This window comes from Sciurus carolinensis, chromosome 7, assembly GCF_902686445.1.
Source record: "Sciurus carolinensis chromosome 7, mSciCar1.2, whole genome shotgun sequence".
NCBI classification, from domain to species: Eukaryota; Metazoa; Chordata; class Mammalia; order Rodentia; family Sciuridae; genus Sciurus; species Sciurus carolinensis.
Window position 1 is genome coordinate 153456807 of NC_062219.1, and position 26383 is coordinate 153483189.

Genomic DNA, 26383 nt, shown 5'->3' on the forward strand with positions numbered 1-26383 from the left:
TTAGCTTGTTCTGTTCTTTGGTTTATTTTAGTACTGGGGATTGAACCCAGGGGCACTATGTCACAGAGCTATGTCCCCAACCCTTTATATTTTTACTTTTTGACTTTAAGGCAAAGTCTCACTAAGTTGCTAAGGCTGGCCTCAAACTTTCAATTCTCCTGCCTCCGCCTCCTGAGTTGCATGTGCCACCATGCCCAACTAGCTTGTTCTCTTTTTAAAAATTCTGTTTTACCAGTGTTTACATCCACAAAACCTATCTTTTAAAGCCCTGATACAGAACAACTAACAGTCAAAATAAATGTCCTATTCTAAAGATCACTTTGAAATCAATCAACCAATTAAGTACTGTGGGATTATCAGTACCAACCAATTTCCTTGCCTCTAGGAATTTATAACCTAGGAAAGGAGAAAAGTATAGTCCAAAGAAGAGTTCCATCAAATGCACTGTGAGAAAAAAAGTTCCATGAATAAGTGAGTTCCAGGTAACATTGATGTGTCCTTTCTTTAAAAAAAAAAAAAAAAAAAAAAAAATTAGGGGTTGGGGGGTTCAGGCATGGTGGCACCTGCCCAGGTTCCCGTCTACTCAGAAGGCTGAAGCAGGGGGATCACAAGTTCAAGCCCAGTATGGGCAATTTAGTAAGACCCTGTCTCAAAATAAAATATAAAAAGAACCGGAATGTAGCTCAGTGGTAGATTTCAGTTCTTAGTAGAGAAAAGAAAGAACAGAGCACTAAACAAAGTACTTTTTACTCAGTCACCCTAGAAGTTTTAGGACTTTCTAAGACTTTCTGGAATGTAGTGGGCACAGGTTATTTGAACTTCTCTGTTGTTCTTTGGTTTGTGCTTTGCCATAACACACTTAAACTGTCCCCTGGCCTTGTTTTCCCATGTCTGCAGCCCAGGCATCAGCCCTTTCTGGAACTACTCAGTATTCAGGTTCTTGGTTCTAAACATGGCTCCACTGCAGAGCAACCAGTCTGACACAGTATTGTGCTTTCCTTGAAAGGAAAACTGGAGTTGCGAATGGATGTGGCACATCCTGTCTGTGGGAGCAGGGATGAGGAAGGATCTCCCGTCAAGGCAGAGAGCCTGCCTCTGAGGACCGTCTTGCTGCTGTGAGCCATGTGAGAGAAGCCCTTGGAGCCCTGCGCTTGCTGGCGTTTCAGATGCTCCGGCAGTCTGCCCCTTGTCTACCTTGCGGCTGACATGCTGTGGTTGCTTTATTCCTCGTGGCACCACCACCTCTGTGCCAGTGAACCAGCAGGTGTCCTTAGCTGGTTCACTCTTCAGGAATGCTGACTGTCTGGGTCCTTTGCCCTGCCCTGGTTGCCTGCCATGTTCACTTTTCCTTCAAAGTCCTTTTCAGGGGATGCTTGCTGCCACTGAGAAAGCTTCCTAGGACTTCTCCCTCTGACCCACTTGCATACCTTGACTAATGTGTGTTACAGGACTTGTTGCTTCATCCCTCCACACAGAGCTCTTTGGGAAGGAGTGGCAGCAGGAGCTTGATAAACATCTGTCAAAGGGAACTGCAGCGCCCTTGGAAGGGCCTGGTTGGTGGCTTGCCTTTCACAGGGAAGTCTCTGGTGGTTTGTTCAGTCCGTGGCTGAAGCACTAAGTGTTGGGAATGTTGTTATAGGGTTTTTTATAGAATGCCCTTCAGATTTAATGTATTCAGTCAACAAACATTGGAGTGCCTACTATGCGCCAGGCACCGTTCTAAGCCCTGGAGATAGATCAGGGAGCAAAACTGACAAAAATCCTTGTACTTGTGAAACATATTTTAGTGGAACAAATAAAACATTAAGCAAAACAAGAAAATATGTACTATGTTAGATGGTCAGTGTTATAAAATAAAGCAGACAGAATAGGGAGTATTGTTGCAAAAGCATTTAATTTTTTTTCCCTAAAATGTGTATCCTGTGGAGCTGTCTCCCTCTCCCTACCTCTCATCTTGCTGTATTGCCTAGGGTCCACTAGGACTCCTGGACTCAAGCTGTCCTCCTGTCTCAGCCTCCCAGGTACCCACCGTGCCTGCTAGCGTTCATTTTTTGAGTTTAGTTTTAAATAATGTCATCTGAGAAGTCACTGAAATAGTGACATTTCAACCAAGACCTGAGCATGTCATGAATGTCGAAGGGGAAGAATGTTCCAGGAAGGGAAAGAGCTGTTGTAAAGTCCTGAAGTGTACAGCTCTGTGCTTGCAGCCCTCAAACAGGGGCTGGCTGTAGCCCCAGGTGGAATGCTTGCCTAGTCGGTGTGAGGCCCTGGGTCCCATCCCCAGCTCCAGTAGCTGGTGTTCATTGGGTACTGGGATCCGACTCCACACTCATCCGTTGTCTTCCCTACGCAGTTCCTTTTAGCCCTGCAAGGCATGCCCTTCTTACCACATCTACTTTACACAAAAGGAACCAGAAGCTTGGCTTACCTATGGTCTTAAGCCATAGGGACCTACACCAAGTATTCTGTGCCTTAGCCCCTACTGGCAACAGTGTCCGGAAAGCTCGGCCCGTATCCTGCGTGAACACTGTGGCAGTCTTGCAAGTCTGAATGAGCGGTTAACCCCAGACACGCCTAGTGATTAGTGGGCACCAAGAGTCCCTACAGAACGAGAGCCAGCAAGGGAGAACATGGAGTGGCAAATGGAGGAGGAGGAAGACCAGGAGGTGCAGTGCTTTGAGACTTAGGGGAAGAGCCGGAGGGGTTCACAATGGCAGAAAATGCAAGAGGTTACTTAGGGCACCAGTGACCTTGAGAGGAGAAACAAGTATATCCACGGCCAAACTCTACAAACCAAAGCTTCCGTCGATGATGGTTTTGATCACCAGGCTCCAAGTAACTACTCAGTGGGACTCTTGAACTTTAAAAAGCTCTGCCAAGGCAACGGTATCTCCACTTTCCATATGCGCAAACCTCAGTTGTGAGTCTTGCCTGTTTCTCTGTGCTCTTAACGTGAAGCTGTAGCCACCAGAGTAATTACATGAAGACACGCGTTTGTTTTGGAGCCCAGTGCTGGACTGGTGGCAGTGTGGCTGGACATAGTGGTTTTGCAGCATGCACCCTCACAGAGCTCCTTGAGCATGATTCCATCTATTCTTGTTGCTCTTGCCACCCGGTCACACTGCCATACCTGTCTTCTGACACTTTCCACTTCCTGTGTGAGGGTACATCCATACACTATCCTCAGACACCTCCTGGCCTCTGCAGTTGTGCAAAATCAGCATCTACCCATCGTCAGGGCAGATTACGTGAGCACGGCCCCTTTCACAAATGCACACACAATTCTTGCCCACCGAGTCAGCCTGCTTGTCTTTGGGCTGTATGCGTGGCCTTTCCTCTTCAGTCTCTTCCAGGTTGACTCCCATTTCTACACAGGTTCTTATGCCACATGCCACACTCCTGTCCTTCAGACCCATTGCACACTGACACCCTTACTGAGCCTCAGCTACAGTCCTTATCCGTTCAGCAGAGATGGTACTGGTGAACTGGCCACCAGCAGCAGTCAGTGATGGTGGCGATTCTCAAAGGGCAGGCTGAGCTGAACTGTCAAGGCCTGAGGAGGCTTTGGTTCTGGAAAGACCTTTATGTGAGGGATTAATGGCATCTCCAGGCTGGGGGCATGCCCAAGGCCCTGGCTTCTGTCCCTGGTGCCATGAAAAGGGCATCCTCACGGCTCTTACCGGGTAGCCCTTCTCACCCCCGTTACTGAACAAGGAGGAAGTGGGCACTGTCACCTGGAGTGTGTCTGTCTGTAATGGTACTCGAGATGTCGGAGGGAAGGTAAGCTCATGTGGATGCACCAGGTGCAGAGCAGCAGCACACTGGAGGCCACGTGGAGGACGACAGGTGGCTGCTCGCCTAGATGTTGCCACCGTGGACTGTGCCACTCTGCCACCTGCAGGGTCCTGGTGACGGAGTGCATCTGGGCAGTTCTCTTAGGCCCTGGCAGGTGAACTTCCAACTCCATGACATCATGGAAGGCTCCACTCCCCGCTTCCCACGTGACCCCTGATGAGTCAGGACCAGCGGCGTTGGGGGAGAGGAGAGCAGGGGGAGGCTGACCCTGAGACTTAGGGTTAGACATTCGCTAACTGCTTTCTCATCTCTAACACACAGATGATAATGTCTTCAAAATCTGCAGCTTGGAGACATGCATGTAAAATTGCTCACCTGCTCTCTAACAGTTGTTTATGTTAACTGAATAAACAAGTGTTGTACCTTGCATCTGATGGGCTGAGTTTTGTTTTGTTTCTTTCTGTTTTCCTCTCTGAGTTCAGCTCCATGTGGGCCAGTCCCTCACAAGACTACTTTCTAGCTCTGGGACATGGGTAGGACATTCCTTCATTGTTACTTCCGTTAACTTCCTCTGTTTTACCCAGGTTGACAGGCATTGGCAAGAGTGAAAGCATGTCTCTTGCCATGTCAGACTAACCAGTATAAATTTATTCCCACTTACATTTTAAACTAGTTTTGCATGTTGGCATGTTCTTTGGCCTTTAGTTGAGAAAAAGAAAAATTTACACTGAATTCTACAGTAGAAAATCTAAGATTGGCAGTCATTTCACTAGCCATCCCAGCCAAAGTCAAGAGATGAAATGCAACACTCAGAACAAAGCTCTGCTGGACAGCTGTGCCGTGAAGACACTGACCTCTTGGTGTCAGTGAGGCTGTTTGTATTCCTTGGCTTGCCTGGCTTTCCCCCTTACCTTCACCTGCTCCTGCCTGTCCAAGATTCCAGTGTTCTCCAAGAAGCCTTTCTTAATGCCTTTTCCCCAAGATATTACATTAGAGATTTTGTAAAAAGAAAACAAAAGTTGGCTTCTCACCCTCCTTTGTTGTTGTTGTTGTTGTGTGTGTGTGTGTGTGTGTGTGTGCAGTGCTAGGAATTGGATCAGGGCCTCACACGTGCCTGGCAAGTGCTCTACCACTGACTTACATTCCTAGACCTTCCTAACGTTAGATATCTTTACTTCAAGAAACCTGTACTCACTTTCTGCAGTGATTTCCTCCATTGCGGTATTTTGTGTTTACCTCTTCCTTTAAACTGAATCCTCAGTCTCATTTGTTTCTATGTTGCCAGTGCCTGACTTCCAGACTCAGGTAGGTACAGCTCAGTGGTAGAGCACTTGCCTAGCATGCATGAGGCCTGGGTTCAATCCCTAAGCTACTAAAAATAAAATACATAAACACCTGAAGACCGGTTTCCGCCTTGTTCTGTCTTGGTGTGTTAGTTTATGAGGAAACCTTGTGGCTAGATCACTTATTGTTGTAAACACTTATCTGTTGTGTCAAACATGACACAGTGGTGTTTGGGATGATTTATGTTGCATTTGTTTTCCTTCCTGGCCCCTTGTACGATAAACAGCAGGACCAGTAAGTTGACTCCTATCTTCCTGGTGGGAGCCATAAAGGCTTCTGTGTGTCTCAAGACAAGTTAGTAACTAGAGGGACATGAAGGGACAGACCTAGATCAATTCTGTCACATATTGGTGACCTTAAAAATAACCCATGCTGAATACAATAGCAAAATGGCATTTACGCTTCCTTATTTCTAGTCTGGTCCTCTGCCACGTGACATTTCATCCAACAAGATACACATACTGGTGGTCCCAAGAGTTCAGAATGGTGCTGAAAAATCCCTGTGGCATAACTGAAGAAGTGAGAGAAAACTGCAGAATAAAAAGAACCCCAAGAAGATTCAGTGAGGGGTTTGCAGCTTTTACAGACCTCAACAAGTCCTTGAAAAGTCTGAAAACAGTGACCCCAGCACTGAAGAGCTTTCATTAGCAGGGAGGAATGTCTGTGGCACATTTTCTGCTTACAAACAACCAGTGACAGAAAAGCCAGCCAGTCCAGCGGGAACATCTTTACCACTCATGCTCTTTGGTGTGATACTTCTTCATTGTGTTGCTTTTTGTGGGACAGGACCATAAAAACAGCCTTTAACTTGGTTGGGTTCTATTTTATATTAAAATGGGTGTGTGGCATAAGCTTATTCTAGTAACTCATTAAATCACTGAATTTCTTCCAGCTTGACTTTCAGGTTGTTTTGAACCATTCATTAAGTCACTTACACATTACTCTGCTTATGCAAAAACTAGGAAAAACTAAACCTATGTATTGGTTATTAAAAGATCCCAGGGACCCAAGATGACTTGGTTGATGCCAAAATCTGAGACTATTATTGAGATGCCAGGTACTTTACATAAGGCTAAAAGGCTTGGACTTCATGTTTGAATTATGCAGAGGAGTGAAGATTAGCAAAAACTATCCACTCAACGTTTCTGTTTCTTTAAAAACCATTTGCACAAGGTTAATTTATAACAGATTGGCAAATTAATTGAATTCTTCAGTCAGTCTTTTTTGGGAAGGGATTCAGTTTAATCCAGTGATTGCTCTTGGTGGTTTTTGAGCATTTCACATACCACAGAATGAATGTCCACAATTTTTTTTTTTTTTTTCCCATTTAGGTGACTCTCGTCTCTGCTGCTCCTGAGAAAGTGATTTGTGAAATGAAGGTAGAAGAGCAGCATGCTAACAAAACGGGCACCCTGCACGGAGGTCTGACTGCTACCTTAGTGGACAGCATATCAACCATGGCGCTGCTGTGCTCAGAAAGGGGTCTGCCTGGAGTCAGCGTCGACATGAACATAACGTAGGTATACAGACCACCCCAGAGGCCTTTAGCTTGGACACATCACTTCAAACCATCAAGACATAGTACGTTGGTACTAATGAAGCATGAAATTCAGTTAAATGCAACTAGAAATTTTTCCTGAAGTACTCTATTATGTGGCCTTAAAACCTAGAACTAAATAGTTAATTTCAAGTATAGTCACCTCTCATGTCTTCAGGAGATTGGTTCCAGGACCCAACTCAAATGGCAGAATCTGTAGATGCTTAAGTCCCTCAGAGGAAAAGGCATCTTTATGTGGTGGGCGCAGGGGCACACGACTGTGATCCCAGCTACTCAGGAGGCCAAGGCAGGGGGATGGCAAGTTTGAGACCAACCTGGCAACTTAGCAAGACCCTTTCTCAAGATACAAAAAGGGCTGGGAGGTAGGTCAGTGGTAAAGCTCCCCTGGGTTCAATCCCCAGTATTAGAAAAAATAAAATGTCATCTTTACATATAACCTATACACATCTTTCCATGTATTTAAATCATCTCTAGATCACTTAAAAAAACTAAATACATGCAAATGGTATGTAAATAGTTGTTGTATTGTACTGTTTGGGGAGTAAGAAATGTGTTCAGTACAAATAGAACTTTTTCTTCACATACCTGCAGTCCACAGGTGGTTAAGCATGAGGGTGGAGAAGCCACAGAGGGCAGCTGTACAGTCTGCGTGCGACCCCAACATCCAGAACAGCACAGCTTCTAGCACATCTCCTAGCAGGAAAAAACCACAGGCTCATGGCTTGTGTTTCACACAGTCCTTAAAGTAGCACTTGTACTGCAAAAGTCTTTGTATTTATTTATTATATAAAGAAAAAGCTGAATAAAATTCAAAGAAAAGTTGAAGAACATTTCACATATATGTGGTGAGCTTGTCATGAGGTGAACTAGTGTCAGCAGCAGTCCTATACCTCATGACCACAGAGACCTGCTCTGCAGGTTTCAACTCTGACCACAGAACCAGGACCTCGATGTCTGTCACTCCCTGTTGTGAAAATGCATGCAGGGACTGAACTTGACCAGAATGTAAAATACTTAGTTCCAACATAAACTACTACTGTTGTCAGTCGTGTTCAGTAAAAAGCAAGGCCCAGGGATGGTTTGAAGACAACTGGGCTTTCTCTACTTAAGCAACTGAAAATGTGTGTGTTGAGGACAGGCAGGGGCTAGGGTGAGAGCCAGTGTCACCAGACATGAAAGTGATGGAAATAAGCAGGTTATTGGGTCTTAATTTATGTCTTTTATTAGGGCACCTTATGACTTATTCAGTTTGCCTTTATTATGGGAGCAAATTGAGAGGGTACAGTGATAGGATAAGATGTGGACAAGTGATTGTGTGAAATTAAGATGTATAGGAGAAAAGGCTTTGCTTGTGTTGCTGGGTTCAGCAGTCCTTGTCCCGCTCCATGTGGTGGGGAGACCAGTTGCTGACAGTGCTTTTCTGTAGTGCTCTATTAAAAAGAGATCTTCAAGCCCAGCACTGCATTTTATAATCTTCTAAGGTGTGGCTTTCTCAACTCAAGAGTTTTAATAAGTCAAACAGCTTTGGCCTTTCAAGTATGTGTGGGCAAAAGCCTTGGTCACTGTCAAGAGCTGCCTAAGCTTTAAAAATTGGTTCACTTGAAAAGAAACTAGGACATTGCCTCAGAGTTTGTGGATATCTCAAATATCAGTGACTATTTGAGTCACTGACCACCTCCTGATTCATTCTCCTACTACCATTTAACATGATACCAAATTTACTCTACCCTTGCACGTTAAGTTCTACGTTACATGAACCAAGGATGTCTGTTTTAGACTTATGACTAAGGCAAAAAATTGGGCTTTCGAGACAATGAAAGAAATTCTAGGGTAAGAGTACTGTTGATGAAGTGTCAAGTTGCCAGATCCCACAGGTTTAATGCCTGCTCATCCAGAACAAGAGGTTGCTTGTCTTCCCTTACTTTCATGTAAATTAAAATAGTGGCCAGAAATCTTGACTTATAGAAAATTAGGGGAAATAATAACTAGGTAAATTACTACTAAGCATACCATTTTTATTTCTTTAAATTGAGGTACATGAATTCAAGACTAGCTTCTGTTCTTTCCAGCAATAAAATCCAACTTTATTGGAGCCACATGTAAGACTTATTTTGAATTTGGCAAAAATGTGTCCTCTACTTCATTTATGTATGATCTATCAAAGTGTATAAATCCATTCTAATGTCATGTACAACTGAGTAGAACAAATAAATTTTTAAAAAATGTATCCTCTTTTACAACTCCTTGTTCTATAAAAAGCCAGATACATACAAATAGACTTTAAAACATTATCAGAGAGCCCTCAACACTACTTTTAAGGTAACTAGAATAAATGAGGAAACTTGTGATCACAACTGGGAAGGAAGTGTATCTTACGACCTGCATAGCCAGCCTTTCACATTTCTACTCCACAGATTCAGCCAGCCTCAGCTGGAAAACGTCTAAAACTGCGTCTGTACTGGACATAGCAGACCTTTCTCTCGTCACTGTTCCCTGAATACACTGTAACATCTACTTAGGTGGCATTTACATGTAAGAGGTAAGGGTACTAGGACTGACCCCTTATGGATGCCAAGCAGTGACTAAACACGTAGTTCATCACCACGACTGTGAGGACTTCATGTATTCCTTGTTCTTGTAGCAACTCATTTTAAAGGTGTAGACACCAACTAATATTTCACTTAGGAAATTACACAGATAAGATGAAAGCTAGAGGAAATCTTTCAGTAGCCTGAATAAATATGAAGTGGGAAACTTAAAAATAGGACAAGAATATCCTATTTATGGGAAAAGAACATGTGGATAAGGAAAGGTGTGATAGAACCTGGTCAGGTAGCAGCCATTCCAGTCTGACAGTACAGAAAGCTTGCCAGTTACTCAAACTATATTTATGGGTAAACAAGTCACAGAGGAAGGTTGTTATGAGCATCACAACTCTCCTTTTTAAAAATTATTTGCCATTAACTAAATTTGTTTCCTTTCAAGGTATATGTCACCTGCTAAAATAGGAGAAGAAATAGTGATCACAGCACAAATTTTGAAGCAAGGAAGAACACTTGCGTTTGCCACTGTGGATCTGACCAACAAAGCCACAGGAAAGTTAATAGCACAAGGCAGGCATACGAAACACTTGGGAAACTAGGCAACAGCAGGGTGCCCTGAAGATACCCAACAGTGAACACCAAGTGCAAACCTTAACAGATTTCAAAATAAATGATCAGAACCACAAAGCGGCCAAGACATTTACTTTGGGAAAAGGGCCTAGAGACGGAGTAGGGTAAAGCTGGGGTTGTCTTGTTTCTTCATTTTGAACATTTTATTTTTTATTCATATGCATGATTAGATTTAAGAAATTTAGCTCAGTGTTTTGAAAACAGGTAAAACAAAGAAGCAAGCAGAACCGCTTGAATGTAAGATTAAAATACAATATTTAGCCAAGGGAGAAAAATTAATGGGCGTCAGTCTGTTTGGGCCTCTAGAATATAACACTATGGGCTAGGCAGCTTGTAAGCAGAAATTTCTTACCATTTCGGAGGCTGAGTTCAGTCAAGGACCCAACAGGCTTTCTGGCAAGGGCTTGCTTCCTGATTGACAGATGGTGTCTTCTAGCTGCATCCTCAATGTGGTACAGAAGGCAACTCTAGGGTCTCTTAAAAGGGCACTAATGAATGAATGTACCCCGCAAAGATCCCACTTCCTAGTACCATCACTTTGGAGGTTATGGTTTTAAAGGGACACATTTGAACCATAGCAGTGGCCAATCCTTGATGAGTTAGTTAGGTTTTCCCAACTGTAAAATGCCATGCCGTATTTTCCATTTCCTTTATATGGGGTTATGGAATTTCAAAATAGGTGAACTCTAAATTGGAAAATTAAACATTGTACTGTATGGCCTTACATAGTCCAAGGTTGAAGCAAAGACATTGTAAGGCAGGAAACGGTCCATATGGTTTTCTCTGATAATTACGAGTCTGGCAACTTTTCTATAAAAGGGGAAAAACACAGAGGGCTTTTGAATCTCCTTGTCTACTGAAACATCCCAAGAGCACAAATTATTAAGTGCATTCTGAAAACTTGTGCTATGGCACCCCTAGTATTTGATTTCTACATCTTAGTGAACATTTCATAACTAAAGATTGAAAAGAAGCACTTTAAATCTGGAGACAGTCAAGTTAAAAGTTGGTTGTCCTTTGCCTGTATTGGAACGCATGCCGATGTGTTCATAGGACAGATGCAGACTCCCTGGAGCAGTGAGCATGCTGGTGACCCAGGTCTTGATTTCCAGTGTTTCCTACTAAAAGGAACAGTGATCATAGGACTGCGGAGACACACAAGTTCCAAGATCTTACCCTGAAAGTAAGGAAGTACTCAGGAAAATAAGTTGCACATGGGGTGTGGGAGGTTGAGTTCATAGCTTTGGATAATAAAAGGCAGAGGCAGGAGTCCTCGTTACAATAAAATGCTGAAAAACATGGAGGGAAGGTAGGTTTAGAAAAATCACCCACCTTGCAACTCTCAAAAAGACTGGCTTGGTTCGGCAGCAAGAATCAGTGGTGCTATGATAAAGGAGGATTATTTGCCTAATTCCACATAGGTAGCCAGTAGTAAGTATATGGTGCAGAAGCGGGACAGTTAACCTCACTGAGGAACAGATGTTGAACGTGCCCCTAGAAACTAACTTGACGAGGACGCAACAAACTAAAAGGCAAAATGGAGTACAGTTTACCTAGTTGACCTGTAAGCCCAAGACACCAAGACCATGAAACAAAGGCCAAGAAACTGATTCTAAATCAAAGGACACTAGGGTTATGACAACTAAATGCAATTATCTTGTAACATTAAAGGGTTTTAAAAATATCAAAAAATATTGAGAGCAAAACAATATGGATGTTAATTATCACTGCTTCATTTCCTGAGCTTGGTGATTTTACTGTGCACAACACCTTGACCAGCTACCAAAATAACTCAAAATGTTAATGATTACAAATGTGTATGCAAAGAGAAAACAAAGAGGGCAAAGTGATCAAATGTGGACACTGGTTACACAGGAACTTTTGCAATTTTTCCAAAATAAAAATGACTGCTGAATTGCCTACCATGTTGAACAAGTGTAATTCAACATAAGATGATTAAGACCTTGGGCTCTAGAGATCACAGTCCAGTTTAAATCCTTTACTACTAAGGATGTGAGCTTGGGCAAGTTATTTAACCTCTGCACCTATTTCCACTCAGGATTATTAGCTTAAGATGAGGACTCTGAATGTTTCATCTGGCCAGACAATGTTCCAAGTGTTATTTCAAATGGATTCTAACTTTTAACTGATCGGAGAACACGTGAAAGCACTTTGACTTGGGATAATAAAGTTACCACTTCAAGCTTTGTGTATTCACCTGAATAGTCAGGGAACTTTCACCTATTTTATTTAGGTTTTCATTTTTTTCAAATTCCAACCAGAAGCTAAATACAATTGGAAACTGGTAAGCACTAGTTTTACTCCAAAGGAGTAGGATCATTCAGATTTACTCCAATAAAAGTATGCAACCCTTAAGCAAAGATTTTCTTCATTTAAAAGAAAAAAAAAAAACAAAAAACAAAACTATACAGTAGTCTTTCCTCATGTTCATTGCACAAAATGAGTTCTACTTTTAGAACTTTGACACTCTGGTCATTTTTACAATTTAAAATCCCAACTTTAAAAATATTTTCTTATTCCAAAATCCCTCATAACTTTTTCTTTAGGATGGTGTAGAAACCAGTATTTCTGCGCAATTGGAATTTTCTTTGTAATTAAAATCTCTTTCTCTTTAACACCAAAAAACAAAACAAAAACCAAAAGTAAAGTCCTCTACCTATCACGGTTTCTGCAGCTATGAATGTATTTCTCAGTTTTATAGCTGCTTTTAGCAACTTCAGACTCCAGATCTGCTTTAGTGAGTATAAATGCATCCACACTCAGCAGAATACTTTTTAACAGCAACTTGGGGAAAGAGATCTGGGAAAAAATACATATATTTATGAGTACCAAGAAACATAAACATGGCCCAGTAAAATGAGGCAAGAATGCCTATAATGAGATGCTTTTTTCATTTAAGATTTCTTTCCCACGGTTGTATTTTTTTTAAACCACCACCTCTGGTCATTAGAATGAATCTGACAGTGCTGTGGAACAATGGTGATCATAGCAAAGCTATTAAGTTTTTTCAAATGTTACTTATACCTGTTACATTCACTTCTCACCCTCTCAATACTGATGACAGATGTTAAAGAGGCAAAACCAGCACAAATGGGAAGACCATAAAAAATGAGTATCACCTTGTGCTTTCAGATACATATAAGCATTTCAGTGTACAACAGTCCTTCACTTCACATTTTTAGTAAGATGCTGATGCAGTGCAGCAAGTATGCAAAGCATCTTCTTTCACACAGTCCGTGCAGAAGACATCTAATTTTTTTTTAAGTTCTGAGATACAAATGATTAAAAAAAAAAAAAAAAAAAAAAAAAAAAAAAAATCCAGGATGAATGAGTTTCAAAATGCATAGTGTTCTGTGCATGAGTCCATTTTCTTCAAACTCTGAAAGAATAAAGTGGTAAGAAAACAAGAAAAACAATTGCTGCTGCATTCTCTGATCTTCTCCATTTTGCTGGTCAGCCCTCTATTCTGGCATGTAAGGACGGAGGTGATCCTCTATGGTGCCAACTGCCCAATGAGTGAGCTGTTCCTGTGGCAGGTAGAGGCAGATGCTGCATAACTTGAAGATTGTAGCTTTGTTTTTTGGAGTCTGGGAAGGGAAAAAATTTTGATATTTTTAGTAAGACTTGAATATAGTTATTACTTGAAGGCAATCTCCCACAGTTTATGGAGAACCTACAGCACAGTAAAAGCCTTTAGAATGAGGGATAAATTACATTTCTATTCATACTCTACCAATCTAGTAAGGGAGATAATCTTGCCACACAAGAAACAGAAAAATACAGTAAAGATGATTATAAACTAAATGCACAAGAGAATTTATTTAGAATTAAATTATAAAAAGTTATGAAGTCAACCAAAGACTGCTTGCTAAAAGAAATTAAAGGTTAAAGGCATTTCATGGAAACAGATCTGAATAGATTCCTAGTCACATTTGCATATAGGGAGTCAGCAGATATGGCAGAAGTAGAAACCAGGGAGATAATTAGAAATGGGTTAAGATCTAAGCATGTCCTGGGGTTAGGACCAGTATGCCAAAGTGTGACCAACTAAATCAAACTCTACTATTTTTTAAAAAGCATTTACCACTTAATCATCTAACTTATAACATGTACTACATGCTTTCTCTAACTACTGCCAGTAAAATGGGAGACAGTCTAAATAAAACCAGCTGCAAAGTTCATCTTTTTAATGAAACGTCTAAGAAAACAACTGACTTTGCTAATGAGGTAGTCCATTTATGTCAATGAATGTATGATATGAATACAGACTACTTCATTTTGTAAAGTTTTTGAGGTGCTGGAGATTGAACACAGGGCCTTGTATATACTAAACAGCACTGCAGAGCTACACTCTGGTCCTTCAGTTAATTTTAAAGCTCATGATAAGCTTATGAATATCATTTGCTTAACAGAAAGAACACAGGACAGAAGTTTATCTATCCAAGATCACATAGCCAGCAAGTGGCTACTATATCAGAATTCACCAACCCCAGGCCTACGCCCATATACCACGTGCCAAGATTATCCTCTGGTTTAACCCTTGTCACTTATGAAAATAACGCAGAAGATTAGCTAGATGATTTTGACCAAGTTACTTGATTCATTTCCTTAGCTATAATTATGGGAGTAATACCTACACCCTCAGAGGATTATTAAATGAGTTCATCCATGTACAGCTCTTATTTTAGAAATGAGCACTAAGTGTTTTTGGCCACTATCATTATCAATTTCCCCTACAAACTATGGAAGTTAAATTCTTCTAACAGGCAAATGTGGCCATACATGTTCAGCTTATGAAGATCAAAAAAAAAGAACCGGAATGGGGGAATGAATGGAAGAGCTTCAAAGACCCAGTTTGTTGACAACCATTCCCATTTCCTGGGACTGAAGGGTTTCCAAAACTTGGGACTTTCAGTACTGTACTGAGATATTCTATGCAATGTAAGACAGTCACCTACCTACAACCCAAATTTGGCTTATAAACTTAAATTTTTCATCAGGATTCAAGCTGCTTACTTAACCCATAGTAAAGATCTGTCCTTAATACCTAACACGAAATAATTTATCATAGTAAGTAGCATGCCAAAGTCATGTCTAGATAGTAGTAATCTTTCTTAGTACTTTCACATGAAAATGAAGTTCAGTTTCTCCACACTAGCATATTCATCACCATTACAACTTGTATGACAAAATCTGTGCTTTAGAGTCCTATGTAACACAGTGACCTTTAGAACTTTATCCAACCAGCAAAAATGCCTGCTATACAGAATACTTCCTCAACAAATAATTCAAAGCAATAAAAAAGAAAAACTATAAGAGTCAATGTCCAAATACCTACCAGAAGAGAGAGAATGTTAAAAGGAAAGTAGAGGGGAAGAAACTCAAGTTACATGTTTTTCTGTATGACTTTCTCAAAAGCCTCCACCAAAATTAACTTTTAATTGCCAGTTCTTTCATTTGCTCCTACATCATACTTACTTGATGTTCTGTAAGCTAAAAAATAAATACGCAATTTTGCCAAGCATCCTGTCAGCTCCTCAGAGACAAGCTGTGATCTGACATTGTATTTTTCAGTTTGCACACATTCTCTTACATAAACATACGGTCTGCAATGTAATGAGTACCATACGCATTATTTATCACCTTCTCATAAGGTCTTTTCTAGTGCACTCTCAAAATTTTGAACTATGGTTTATCTGCCTTTTCTTTTTCTCTTAGCACTGCATTTTACTTCTTCACTACTGGATTTTATAAGAATCCAGGAAAGCAGCAATTTTGTATATCTTGTCCACTGCTGTGTAGCACTGTGTGGCACTCATTTGTTGAATGAATGGTAAATAAATTGGGATTTTTTTTTTTTCTTTAAGAGATGGGGTCTTGTTGGTGCCTAGGATGAATTCAAACTTGCATTCCTCCTACCTCAGCCTCCCGAGCAGCTAGGATTACTGGAGTGCACCCACTGTACTCAACAAGCACGATGCTATTTTTTTTAGAGGTAAATAACTTATAAAAAAGAAACTACTATAAATTCTAAGTAATAACATTCAGGTCCAGATTGAGAGAATCTTAACTATGTTTTATAGAATAAAAACTAAATTAAAATTCTTAGAATGTTTCTTAAGTGGGAACTACTAATTTTTAAAATATAGAACGTACCTTCCCCATCCCTTTAGGTCTTTATTTAAAAGGTCTACACCAGTACTTCTCAAACTAATGTTAAGAATCACCTGAAAAAGCAGATTCTGATTAAGCAGGAGTAGAGTAGGGCCTGAGAGTCTATTTTTAGTAAGTTCCTAGATGATGTTCATCTGTTGATCATATATCCTGTGTTTGGCTATTGAATAAGGACTTTCAAAACTAGCTCACCAGTTAGTTCTAATATGCAGCAAAATTTGGGAACTTCTAGAGTAAGAAGTATGGTATTTATTTCTTATTTTTAAAATAACTTCAAAAAGAAGGCAGTGCTGAGGTGACAAAACAATTAAGCATCTTATTCAGAAAACAGTTTAACCAACAAAGCCTTTCAAAGCCCTGAAGTCATTCTCAAAATACCTTACCTGCAAGTGCTGTCTGTCAATGAAGAGAAACATTGACTGGTTGGGATTGTTGACAACAATTCCAGTCTTGTCCTTGCGGCTCAGTACATGCAGAAACTGTTTCTCATAGTCACCGTGATGAAACTCAAATTTGGCCTAGTTAAGACACAAACATTTACGTAACCACCAATGTTATGACTATCATTCTGACCAACTCATTCCCACATTCCAACTCACTGTGCTGTCCAATATGTACCCACAGTCACACGTGCCTACTTAAACTAAAATTAAATTCAATTTAAAAATCACTTCTTCACTAAGATTAGTCCCATTTAAAGTTCAATAGTTCCATCTGGCTACTGGCCACCAATTTGAATAATCTCAAGACATAAAAAAGACATTTCCTTCACTGCAGGAAGTTCTACTGGACAGTACTCCATTATTAACTTGATCTTCAAAGATGCTCTACCTCAACATGACTAAATCCTAATAATGATCTTAAGCCAACTTTCGTAAAAGCTTATTTGCAAACCTACTTAGCACAAGACTCACACCATAGTACTTTAAACCCCAATGACCTTTTCCTCTTTTCAATTGGAAGACAAGCTGTAATGGCTCTTAGGATCACAAGTTTGAGGCCACACTCAGCAAAGAAGCAAGGCCCTAAGTAACTTAGACACTATCTCAAAAAATTAAAAAAGGGGCTGGGGACAGTGCCACATGCCTATAATGCCTGTAGTCTGGGAGGCTAAGACAGGATTCAGAGTTCAAAGCCAGTCTTAGCAAAAGCAAGGTGCTAAGTAAATCTGTGAGACCCTGCCTCTAAATAAAATACAAAATAGGGTTGCGGATGTGTCTCAGTGGTTGAGTGCCCTTGAGTTCAATCCCATACCCCAAAACAATAAATAAATAAATAAATATATAAGGTCTGGGAGATGTGGCTCAGTGGCAGTTTTTTTCCATCCCAGCAGTTATGTAACTGCTTGTAAGTGTTCTAAACTTCAGCTTTCTCATCTAGGGTTCTAACCCATTTTGTAGGACAAAGAGAATATTAAATGAAATCTGATACCCAGGTGTGAAATACAGTTCCAACTCTCACACATGGACTTCTGAGGATGTCTAAACCTCTTCACTATTTTTTCCCTTGGTACTATGGATGGAACCCAGGGCTTCATACATGCTAGACAAGGACTCTACCAAAGAGCTATATCCCTTTGATACTAAAAAAATTATGTACTTTTTGTCCATATCTAGCCTCAGTTTTTTGTTTGTTTGTTTTGTTTTTTTAAGTTCTGAAAGACTAAATTCAGTTTTCCTTCAATCTTAATGTGAGGAAGATAAACTTCATCCCTCCACAAAATATATCTGGGTAAAAGGAAAAGTCAAATGCCGAGTGAAAAAGACCAACTGGAGAATTCAAGAAACTAAGAAATCTTTAAAGAACTTTTTAAAGAATACTGAACTGTGAAAATGTGAGGTCATTTGGTTTAAACATTTTTATTCCAGTATGCCAAAAACAGTAGAAAAACTAAGATGGGGATATCAGTTCCTGCAACTAGGATTTTATTACCCAGAAGCTTTTCTTATAAACCATAACAAAATGACACTGAATTCTATTTCTGTATAATTCAAATGCTTACTGAATTCTGAGTTCTTTCAAATATGTATATAAAGCATGCTGTTAGCTACTGAAAAACCTGAATAAGGTTACTTTAAACAAGGGGTTTGTCATACATGGGTAAAGAGACCAAGTACATACAAATAGATATCTGCTTCAAATTCTTTACCTAGAATAAGATGTGGTTATTTTTAAATCTCAAATCAAGTATGATAAGAAAAATGAATATTAGGCAATTTAGAAGATGATTTTGGATTGTAACTGGAAGATGAAGATAATTTTCCCAGGGAAGTAAGTAGGAAAATGCCATTCTAGGAAACAATACCAACACAAACCCTAACACACTAAAAATTGAAATATCATTAAATAAGAATGTTACAAGTATTCCAATAAGGCAAGTACCAAGTGAATAAAGGGGCCCAAAACAATGAAAAGAGGCTTTAGTGATTGAGATCTAAATTAATAAATAGCACCTCCCAGAATTTCACAGTACTTGAGTATGAAAAGTACTCAGCGTTTATTTACAATGTTCACTCTGGTTCTTGTTAAATCTCACTGCAGCTGTATGTGGATTTTGAAGTGTTTCAAGAAGTCTAAAAGGAATCTACAAGTTAAAATTTACCTTTCTTTTCTCATTTACTGAAAAACTAAGTTATTTATATTAAGGCCTCCCTTACCATATTCACAGACAGCCCGCCCTCTGTATTCATGGGTTTCCATGTCTGCAAAACCAATCAATTCCAAAGAGAAAACATTTGAGGAAAAATTCTACCTGTACTGAACTTTGTGTACAGTTTTTCCTTGATCGTTATTCCTTAAACAATAAAATATAACCACTATTTATATAGTATTTCCACTGTTAGGTACTGTACACAATCAAAAGATGATTTAAAATATACAGGAGGTTATGTGCAAATAATACATCCCATGTAACAAATTGGATATCAACAGGGGTCCTGGAACTAATACCCATAGGATACCTAGAGATGACTATACTTGATATTACTTCAGGGAGAGCCAGGTGCAGTGCACATGCCTCTAAGTGACTCAGGAGGCTTAGGAAGGAGGAGTGCCAAGTTCAAAGCCAGCCTCAGCAACTTATGGAGGCCCTGAGCAAAACTCATAGAGCCCTTGTCCCAAAAAATAAAAAGTAAAAAGGGCTGGGGATGTGGTTCAGTGGTTAAGCACTCCTGGGTTCAATCCCTGTTACCACCCCCACTCCACCACCAAAAGGATATTTGAAAAACATACAGTGAAGGGCTGAGGGTGTAGCTCAGAGATACAGCACTTGCCCTGCATGTGCAAAGCCCTGGGTTGGATTGCCAGCATCACAAAAATCAAAAACACTGTGCACGATAAGCAGATCTTCCTTTTTTCCAATGGGAAACCACAAATTAAACAACAAAAACTGGGCTGGGAATATGGCTCAGTGGTAGCATGCTTGCCTACCACGTGTGAGGAAGGTCGTGGGTTCAATCATCCGCATCTTGGGGAAAAACAAAAACCCTAATAACACCTCTGGCAAGCAGTTAAACTGAGGCACACTGCTCTGGCAACTATACACATGCCTTTCCTATTCTGATTCTCACTCTTTTTATACTTAACTTACATTCTCTAGCACATTCATGTCACTCAGATACTATGCATTAAAAACACAACTAAATGTGATACTTTTATTCATATTTAAACGATGGGCTTTAAATGTGATACCTGTATCCATATTAACCTATGGGCTATCTATAGAACTTATTATAAAAATGAATTTTAGAAAAAGGAGTAACTCATTTGAGCAGTGTAGTTATACTACCATGGAAGCAGAAAAGTGTAACAACTTATACAGTCTATCACACACAAAAGCACCACAAAAGTTACAAATATTTTAAAGTGACAAAATAATGTTCATATACCTAAGTAATCAGCTTTTAAAATAAGCCTTTTCAATATTAAGATTAATATACTTAAAATGGTTCCTGAAATGTCATTTCTTTAACTATAAAAGTATGCTTGCTGTAGAAAATTAGGGAGATATACATTACATCTACCCACCTGGATTATAAGAAATCATAACATATTTGCAGATTTTCTGCTTTATGTTTACAAATTCATTATTAAAAACATAATTAGGACCAACACATAAGTGCCCTTGAATTAACATTAGAAATTATCTAATACAACAAATGACAGAAGTCAGCACAACATTAAGGCCAATTAAAACCTGCTATTGGGGCAAGGGGTATAACTTGTGGTAGAACACATGAACACCACGCATGGAGTCCTGGTTTAATTCCTAGCACCAAAAAAAACTCCTAAATTTATTTTTCTCCTGCATAGTTTTATATGCACATCAACTTCTGAAAAAATGTTTTTTTTTTTTTTTTCAACCCATTTTAGGGGTATGCACGATGAGGGTTACAGATATTCTGAAGTTCATCCATAGACTCCCTCTACAAATCAAATGTTTACCTTAAAAAGATTTTCTCTGGTCAGACATAGTGGCAAATGCCAATAATTCCTGAAATTCAGGGGGCTGAGGCAGGAGAAGAAAGTTTGAGATCAGCCTTGGTCACTAAGTGAGACCTTATCTCAAAAATAAATAAATAAATAAAATTAAAAAAAATAAGAAGGGGGTGTAGCTCAGTGGCAAAGTATGCCTGGGTTCAAACCCCAGTACCATAGAAAAAAAGGGAAAGACTTTCTCTGGCCACAATTTCAAAAACATATTATACAGAATAGCCTCAATCTCAGAGTCCAAAACCTCAGGTGCTTTCCTTCTCTTACATCATAATGGTCAAAAGGACATGAAGGACTCATGAAATAAAACTATGAGGAGGTATATACCCCAAGAATTTCACAAGTCAGACCTTACTTCAACAGTTCTAATTTACAAACATTAACTTTAGAATAAAATACCTGAACAGGCCTAAAAGGCTCATCAGATTCCTTCCACCTGGAAAACAGGAGACAGACAATTTTCTCAATATCATTCCGAGGCCAAAGAATGAAATCCATCTCCTGAGTACAGCCAATTACATCCTATTAAAAAAAAAAAAAAAAAAAAAGTATATATTTTTTTAAAGAAACAAAATTGTAACAAGCAAAAACAAAAATCATAGGGTTTGACTATAAAAATACTGTACAAAAAGTCTACCATATATCATTTATATCTCAATATTTTATATCTTAAGGAATAACAGTAATAGGACTTTACAATCTGAATAGCTAGCTCATGACCCAATTTTAATTTTAAAATTTGTGGAGTCCACCATCATTCAGTCCAATGATCCTCATATGAGGTCCTAGATTCAGTAGTGCATGGCATAAACTTCAACTGAAGATCTAATTTTTCTGTCTGGTCCCTACACCTTTATTTCTACCCTTCAAAATCAGAACCTATTTAACAAAGGTATCTTCAAACTCCTAATATGAATCATAGATAAAATGCTATTTTTGTCAGATAGCAAAACTATCCTTTTGAGAGCAAACTACTTTTCTTCATTCTTGCTCCTACTCTTCACTGCCAAAGCCAGTGTTTCCATTCCTGTGCCTACTCTTCATTATCATAGCCAGTGTATGCATTTTCAAAAGCCAAAGAACCTCTTCCAGAGGAGTAATCTCTACATTCCCTCACCCCAACTAATTGTGGGGATCACTTGTTCAAGTTTGCCCAGATTAACTTTCACTGTTACAGAAGTTTAGAATATTGGCAGAAGACCTTCTAAATTTCTTATTTCTAAAGGAACAAGATTTTCACTCTCTCCTGAAAAAGGGAAACCCCAAAACAATATTCTTCTCAATAACCATGTACACCCTTAACAGCATAATATATAAGCAGTTACCCATCTTTTATTTGAAGTCAAAAATACTTGGGAATTTTAAAACAATGTCATGTATAACATTTTAAGTTGTTCAAAAGCACCTAAAATGATCAAAGAAATTCTCCTGCATACTTCATTCATGTAAGAATGGCCTGGGACAAAAATTGCATTTTTCCAACTGTATACAGGGTACGTGTTTAAAGTCTTTAGGATATGATCCCAGTTCTTAACTTGGTACAAATACAAATTTACCTAGAGATCCATCACCACAGTCACTACCCATCTTCAGGGGAGAAAAAAAATGCAAGTTTAACTCACAAAAACTTACCCACCAGGTCACAACTTGAAAAACAGAACTCACCCTTCTCATAGACTGGTATCGAGGAGCATGGAGCTGTACCACATCCTTTTGTAAAAGCTCTATGGAACTTTCCAAGGAATAGCTGGAATCTCGCACACCTTTCAGGATATTTTCTTCATAATTATTTGTCATGACTGGTATAACCTCAGACACTTCAAAAAGTGCTGATTTTTTCTTCTAAAAGGAAAAAAAAAAAAAAAAAAGGTATTACCCATGGGGAGTAGTCTTTCAATGCCCTGCTCATATTACGTCAAGTATCTTTATTTCAGCTTAGTAAAAATCTTAACTGTTTTCAAATAGTTGGATCTTTCTGTTCTTCCCTCACCGTCACCACCCACAAACAAGTAACCTATTATCGAAATGCTTAACTTCTCATTTTTATAGTATCATGGTATTTGTAGCAAGTACTTATTTTATACAATATTTCTTAAATACTATGAGGAACAAACACTAGACAAGTCTAAAATTTAAAAAATTCAGTTACTTTGTCTTGGTATAATTTCACTTAAGGTTCTATATGCAGCTAAATTTAAAAACAGTCATTCAGACACATTATTTTTTAATCGGTCAATTTCCATTATTCTTCCTGGATATTATAGAATCTCAAGTGTCAATATTTGAGGAAGAAAAAAAATGTACACCAAATTATGTTTCAATGTAAGTTAAGATCAAGTGCTCATCACCAACTAGTTTATAAAGTTCTTCACTTTGGAGTACAGATCATGAACTAATCAAGGCAAGTAACTGTACAGACATCTATTCATAGAATAAAAGCAAATTTTCACAAATGTTAAAACAGATGATACAAATGGGGCATCTTATACAAAGATCTAGTTTTACCACTTATATCTTGGATTTAGAGAAGCTACATTATAGTATCTTCGATTAAAATCTGATCTTTTGAATTCTGCAACTTGTTAAAAAAAAGTACAAGAGGCAATAAGTTCTTAGTACTTCAAAGCAAATTACTTTGAAACCACTTTGCAGTGCTATTTATTACTTCAGTAACTGTATTCTTAAATACCAATAACTTTTAAGAGTTAAGAGTATGGTGACGATTCAGAAAACTTACAAATACTAAATAAATATCACACAAATATATTTCTGATTTAAAATTAGTTCATCATTTACAGTGGGAAAAAAAAAGCAAAGAACTTTATATTCATAACCTAATATCTTGTTGATAATTTAAGAAACTGTCCTTTTAAGTTGCCCCCCCATGGTACTTTCATCACTTTCTCCTCCACTATCTACATCTCATTATTTGCTATTTAGCTGTGAAACAAATTGATTAAAACAAATCAAACTTCTTCAGATCATTTTGAATTTAAAAAATTAACACTTTAAAAATTAACCATCTTCAATATTTAGCTGATCCTAATATTAAAGTGTATTCTATTTCATTAAATGAACCATGAGAAACAGGCTAACTTTAGAACATGAAGATCCATTCCAATAACACTTTCAAACATCCTATTTTACATTAGATATATTTAGTTATGAAGTTCCCTGTGTTACTCCACAGAAGGTTTTACAATGTTACCCAGTCCATGTCAACTAAGTGGATACTACTAAGTTTTAGAATTAAGTATTTCCAAACCAATTAATACTTCAGGGCCTTCCATTCATAATTTTACTGCAACTGCTCCAAGCCATAGGGTGAAAAACAAAGCACACGAAATAATTTTCTCCAACCACTAATTCATAAATTACTTAATAGTAACAAACTAATATACACTTACAAAAGTCACTTGTGCTAATTCACATTAAGAACTTTAAATTACCTTCTCCTTGAACACAAAGGCAATATACATCTTGAAGTCAAACTGGTCAGCTAGAGATTCTTTTTTCTTTCTAAGCTGAGCACGAAGTCTGTTCAGCGCTTGTTTCTTCCGGGAGTTTGGGTCCCCCATTTTGAAATACAGGTGGTACTAAAGCCTTTGGAAATTGTCACTAAACTATGGGCACTTTTTCTTAAGACTCAAGTACAACAGAAACAAGTCATTTTTTTTCCTGCTAATATGATTGAATAGCTAAAATCACGACTGTAACCCCAAAACTGCACCCTCTGGCAATATTAGCAGACTGTCATATTACAGGGTCAAGAAACAAAAGCTGCTGTCCAGTCATGTCTGGACAATAATGTTTGGGGATTGGTGGGAAAAAGGAAGGGGAGGAAGGAAAAGAAAGAGGAGAAAGTACTTGAACTAACTTTCTGGAAAACACATTTGGCTTAACTGCTAAAATAAAGGCTTTGAGGGGAAATGAAAAGCCTATTATCAGGATTTAGGTGTGCAATAAAACACAACTGACACCAGTCCAATCCTTGAAACCCATTCGAATTTTTCCCCCTTTTTAGAAAAGGGATTAAGAAAAGGAATGGGGAGGGGAAAGTGTGATCCTTGTTTTTCAAATACAAAAAAACAAAAACCAAAAAAACCAAACACCAAAACAGGGTAGGTGAATGAAACTGAAATATCCAATTGGATTTTACCCAGCCAGATCCATGGCTGTAGTACCTAATTAGTTCTTAGTTATTTCAGATTTCACTATTGCTATGTATTGTCAGTGCTTGTTATTGATTACACTTGGTGGTGAGCAAAGAGAAAAGTGCAAAATCAGTCGAGAAAGAAGGGGAGAGGTACAGAATTTCCCTGCAATCAACTACAGTGTATACCGGGGGCGGACAGCTGTTGCCCAAAGGAGCCATGAGAAAAAACAGCGGAGTCATTACCAACTTCCCCATCACCCACGTTTTCACCCTCAGGCGGCTGCTAATGCTGCTGCCAAGGAGAATCATGATGGCAGAGGGAAAAGGGGGTGTCACAGGATATTAACTGCCCCGGCTCTGCGGCTAGACCCGACGCGCTCAGCCCTGCGAGGAGCCCCACATCCCCGAGAGAGCCTGCCCCGTGACGCTGCCCCGTGCGGGATGGTGGGCGTGCGGCTTATCTTCTCGAGCGCATGGCGGGGGCCGAGGGCGCGCTCTCCCGAATCCCGGCGGCGCCGGGGACCACCTGCCGTCCACCCCGGGCCCGCCCCCACCCTTGCCTTCAGCGGCGGCGACTCACTCGCACCACGGGAGACTCGGGATGGCTCGGGCTCGCACTCATTTCATCGCGGAAACACTCCCCGCCCGGGTAGAGTAGGCGGGAGAGGGGAAGTGGGGAGGGTCAGTGGGAAGAAAAGAAGATACTCGAGTTAATACCAATGGCTTCCTGGGGCAGCCCGCCCCCCACCCCCCACGAAGGTCGCGCTCCCGGCCCGGGCTGCCCGGCGCTCAGCAGACCATGGTGGCAGTGTGCGTGTGCAGGGCGGGGTCGCGGCTGTCTCGAGGGCGCGGCGGGCGACCTGCCCGCGGCGGGGGCTGGCCGGCTCGGCGGGCGCGGCCTCTAGCCGCAGCCTGCGGGCGGAGCGGCGGCGGCGGCGGAGGCGGCGGCGGCGGCGGGGGCGCTGCTCGCGGCGCGGGCGGGAGCCATGTCAAGAGAACACCACCAGCCAGCTGCGCCCCTCCAGGCCCGCTGCGCAGCGCTCGGAGGCCCGGCCGCCCGCGCTGCTGCCGCCGCTCGGCCCCCGCCTGGGACCCATAGTCTGCTCGGCGCGCCGGCGGCGAAGGGAGGGCGGCGGAAGAGAGGAGGGAGCCCTGCGCTAAGTCTGTCCGCGAAGCGAGCCCCGCAAAGTTATTTCAGTTCGAGCATCTGATCGCAAGTCCGTCCCCCACAGGCGCGGCGGCTCCGGAGAGGCCGAGCGGACCGAGCGCGGATGCCGGAAGGCGGGCGCGCGTCCGCCGCGGCAGAGCCTCGTCCCCACCGGTGGCTGCGGAAGCGGCGGCAGCGTCGAGCGCCTCCCGGTCCGGCGCAGAGTCGCGTTTGAGGAGAGCAGCAAGAACAAACAACTTAAAATGGCAGCGACGGCCGCTGCGTCACCCGCCCGCACCGGCACCGCCCCGCGCCCTCTGCGGCTGCGCGCCGGTGGGCTGCACCACCTGCGCGAGAACAGGGGGGTACGACAGGAAGCGAGGCGGCGCGCAGGGCTCTCAAGGGTCGGCGAAGGGAAGACAGGAGCAAAGAAATAGTCACGGTGTAAACTGGAGAGACTGCCTCCAGGCAGGGTTTGAAAATAGAGACTCCCCTTTTCGCTGACATGGAACTTTCGGGGTGGG

The 26383-nt window shown here is 40.6% G+C and overlaps 1 protein-coding gene across 2 annotated transcripts; it reads right to left on the reverse strand.

Annotated features, from left to right (window-relative positions):
• Positions 1-12075: 12075 nt before the first annotated feature.
• On the reverse strand, positions 12076-26130 carry C7H6orf62 (chromosome 7 C6orf62 homolog). Of its 2 annotated transcripts, none has more exons than XM_047558256.1 (5): positions 25293-26130; positions 22222-22398; positions 20956-21078; positions 16449-16583; positions 12076-13478 (listed from the first exon to the last, which is right to left on the reverse strand). In XM_047558256.1, the coding sequence occupies exons 1-5, from the start codon at positions 25332-25334 to the stop codon at positions 13353-13355; spliced, it is 603 nt and encodes a 200-aa protein (XP_047414212.1). In that variant the 5' UTR covers positions 25335-26130; the 3' UTR covers positions 12076-13352. The 2 variants fall into 2 exon arrangements, with proteins under 2 accessions (XP_047414212.1, XP_047414211.1); XM_047558255.1 differs by having other exon boundaries at positions 24006-26126.
• Between the last annotated feature and the right edge of the window lie 253 nt (positions 26131-26383).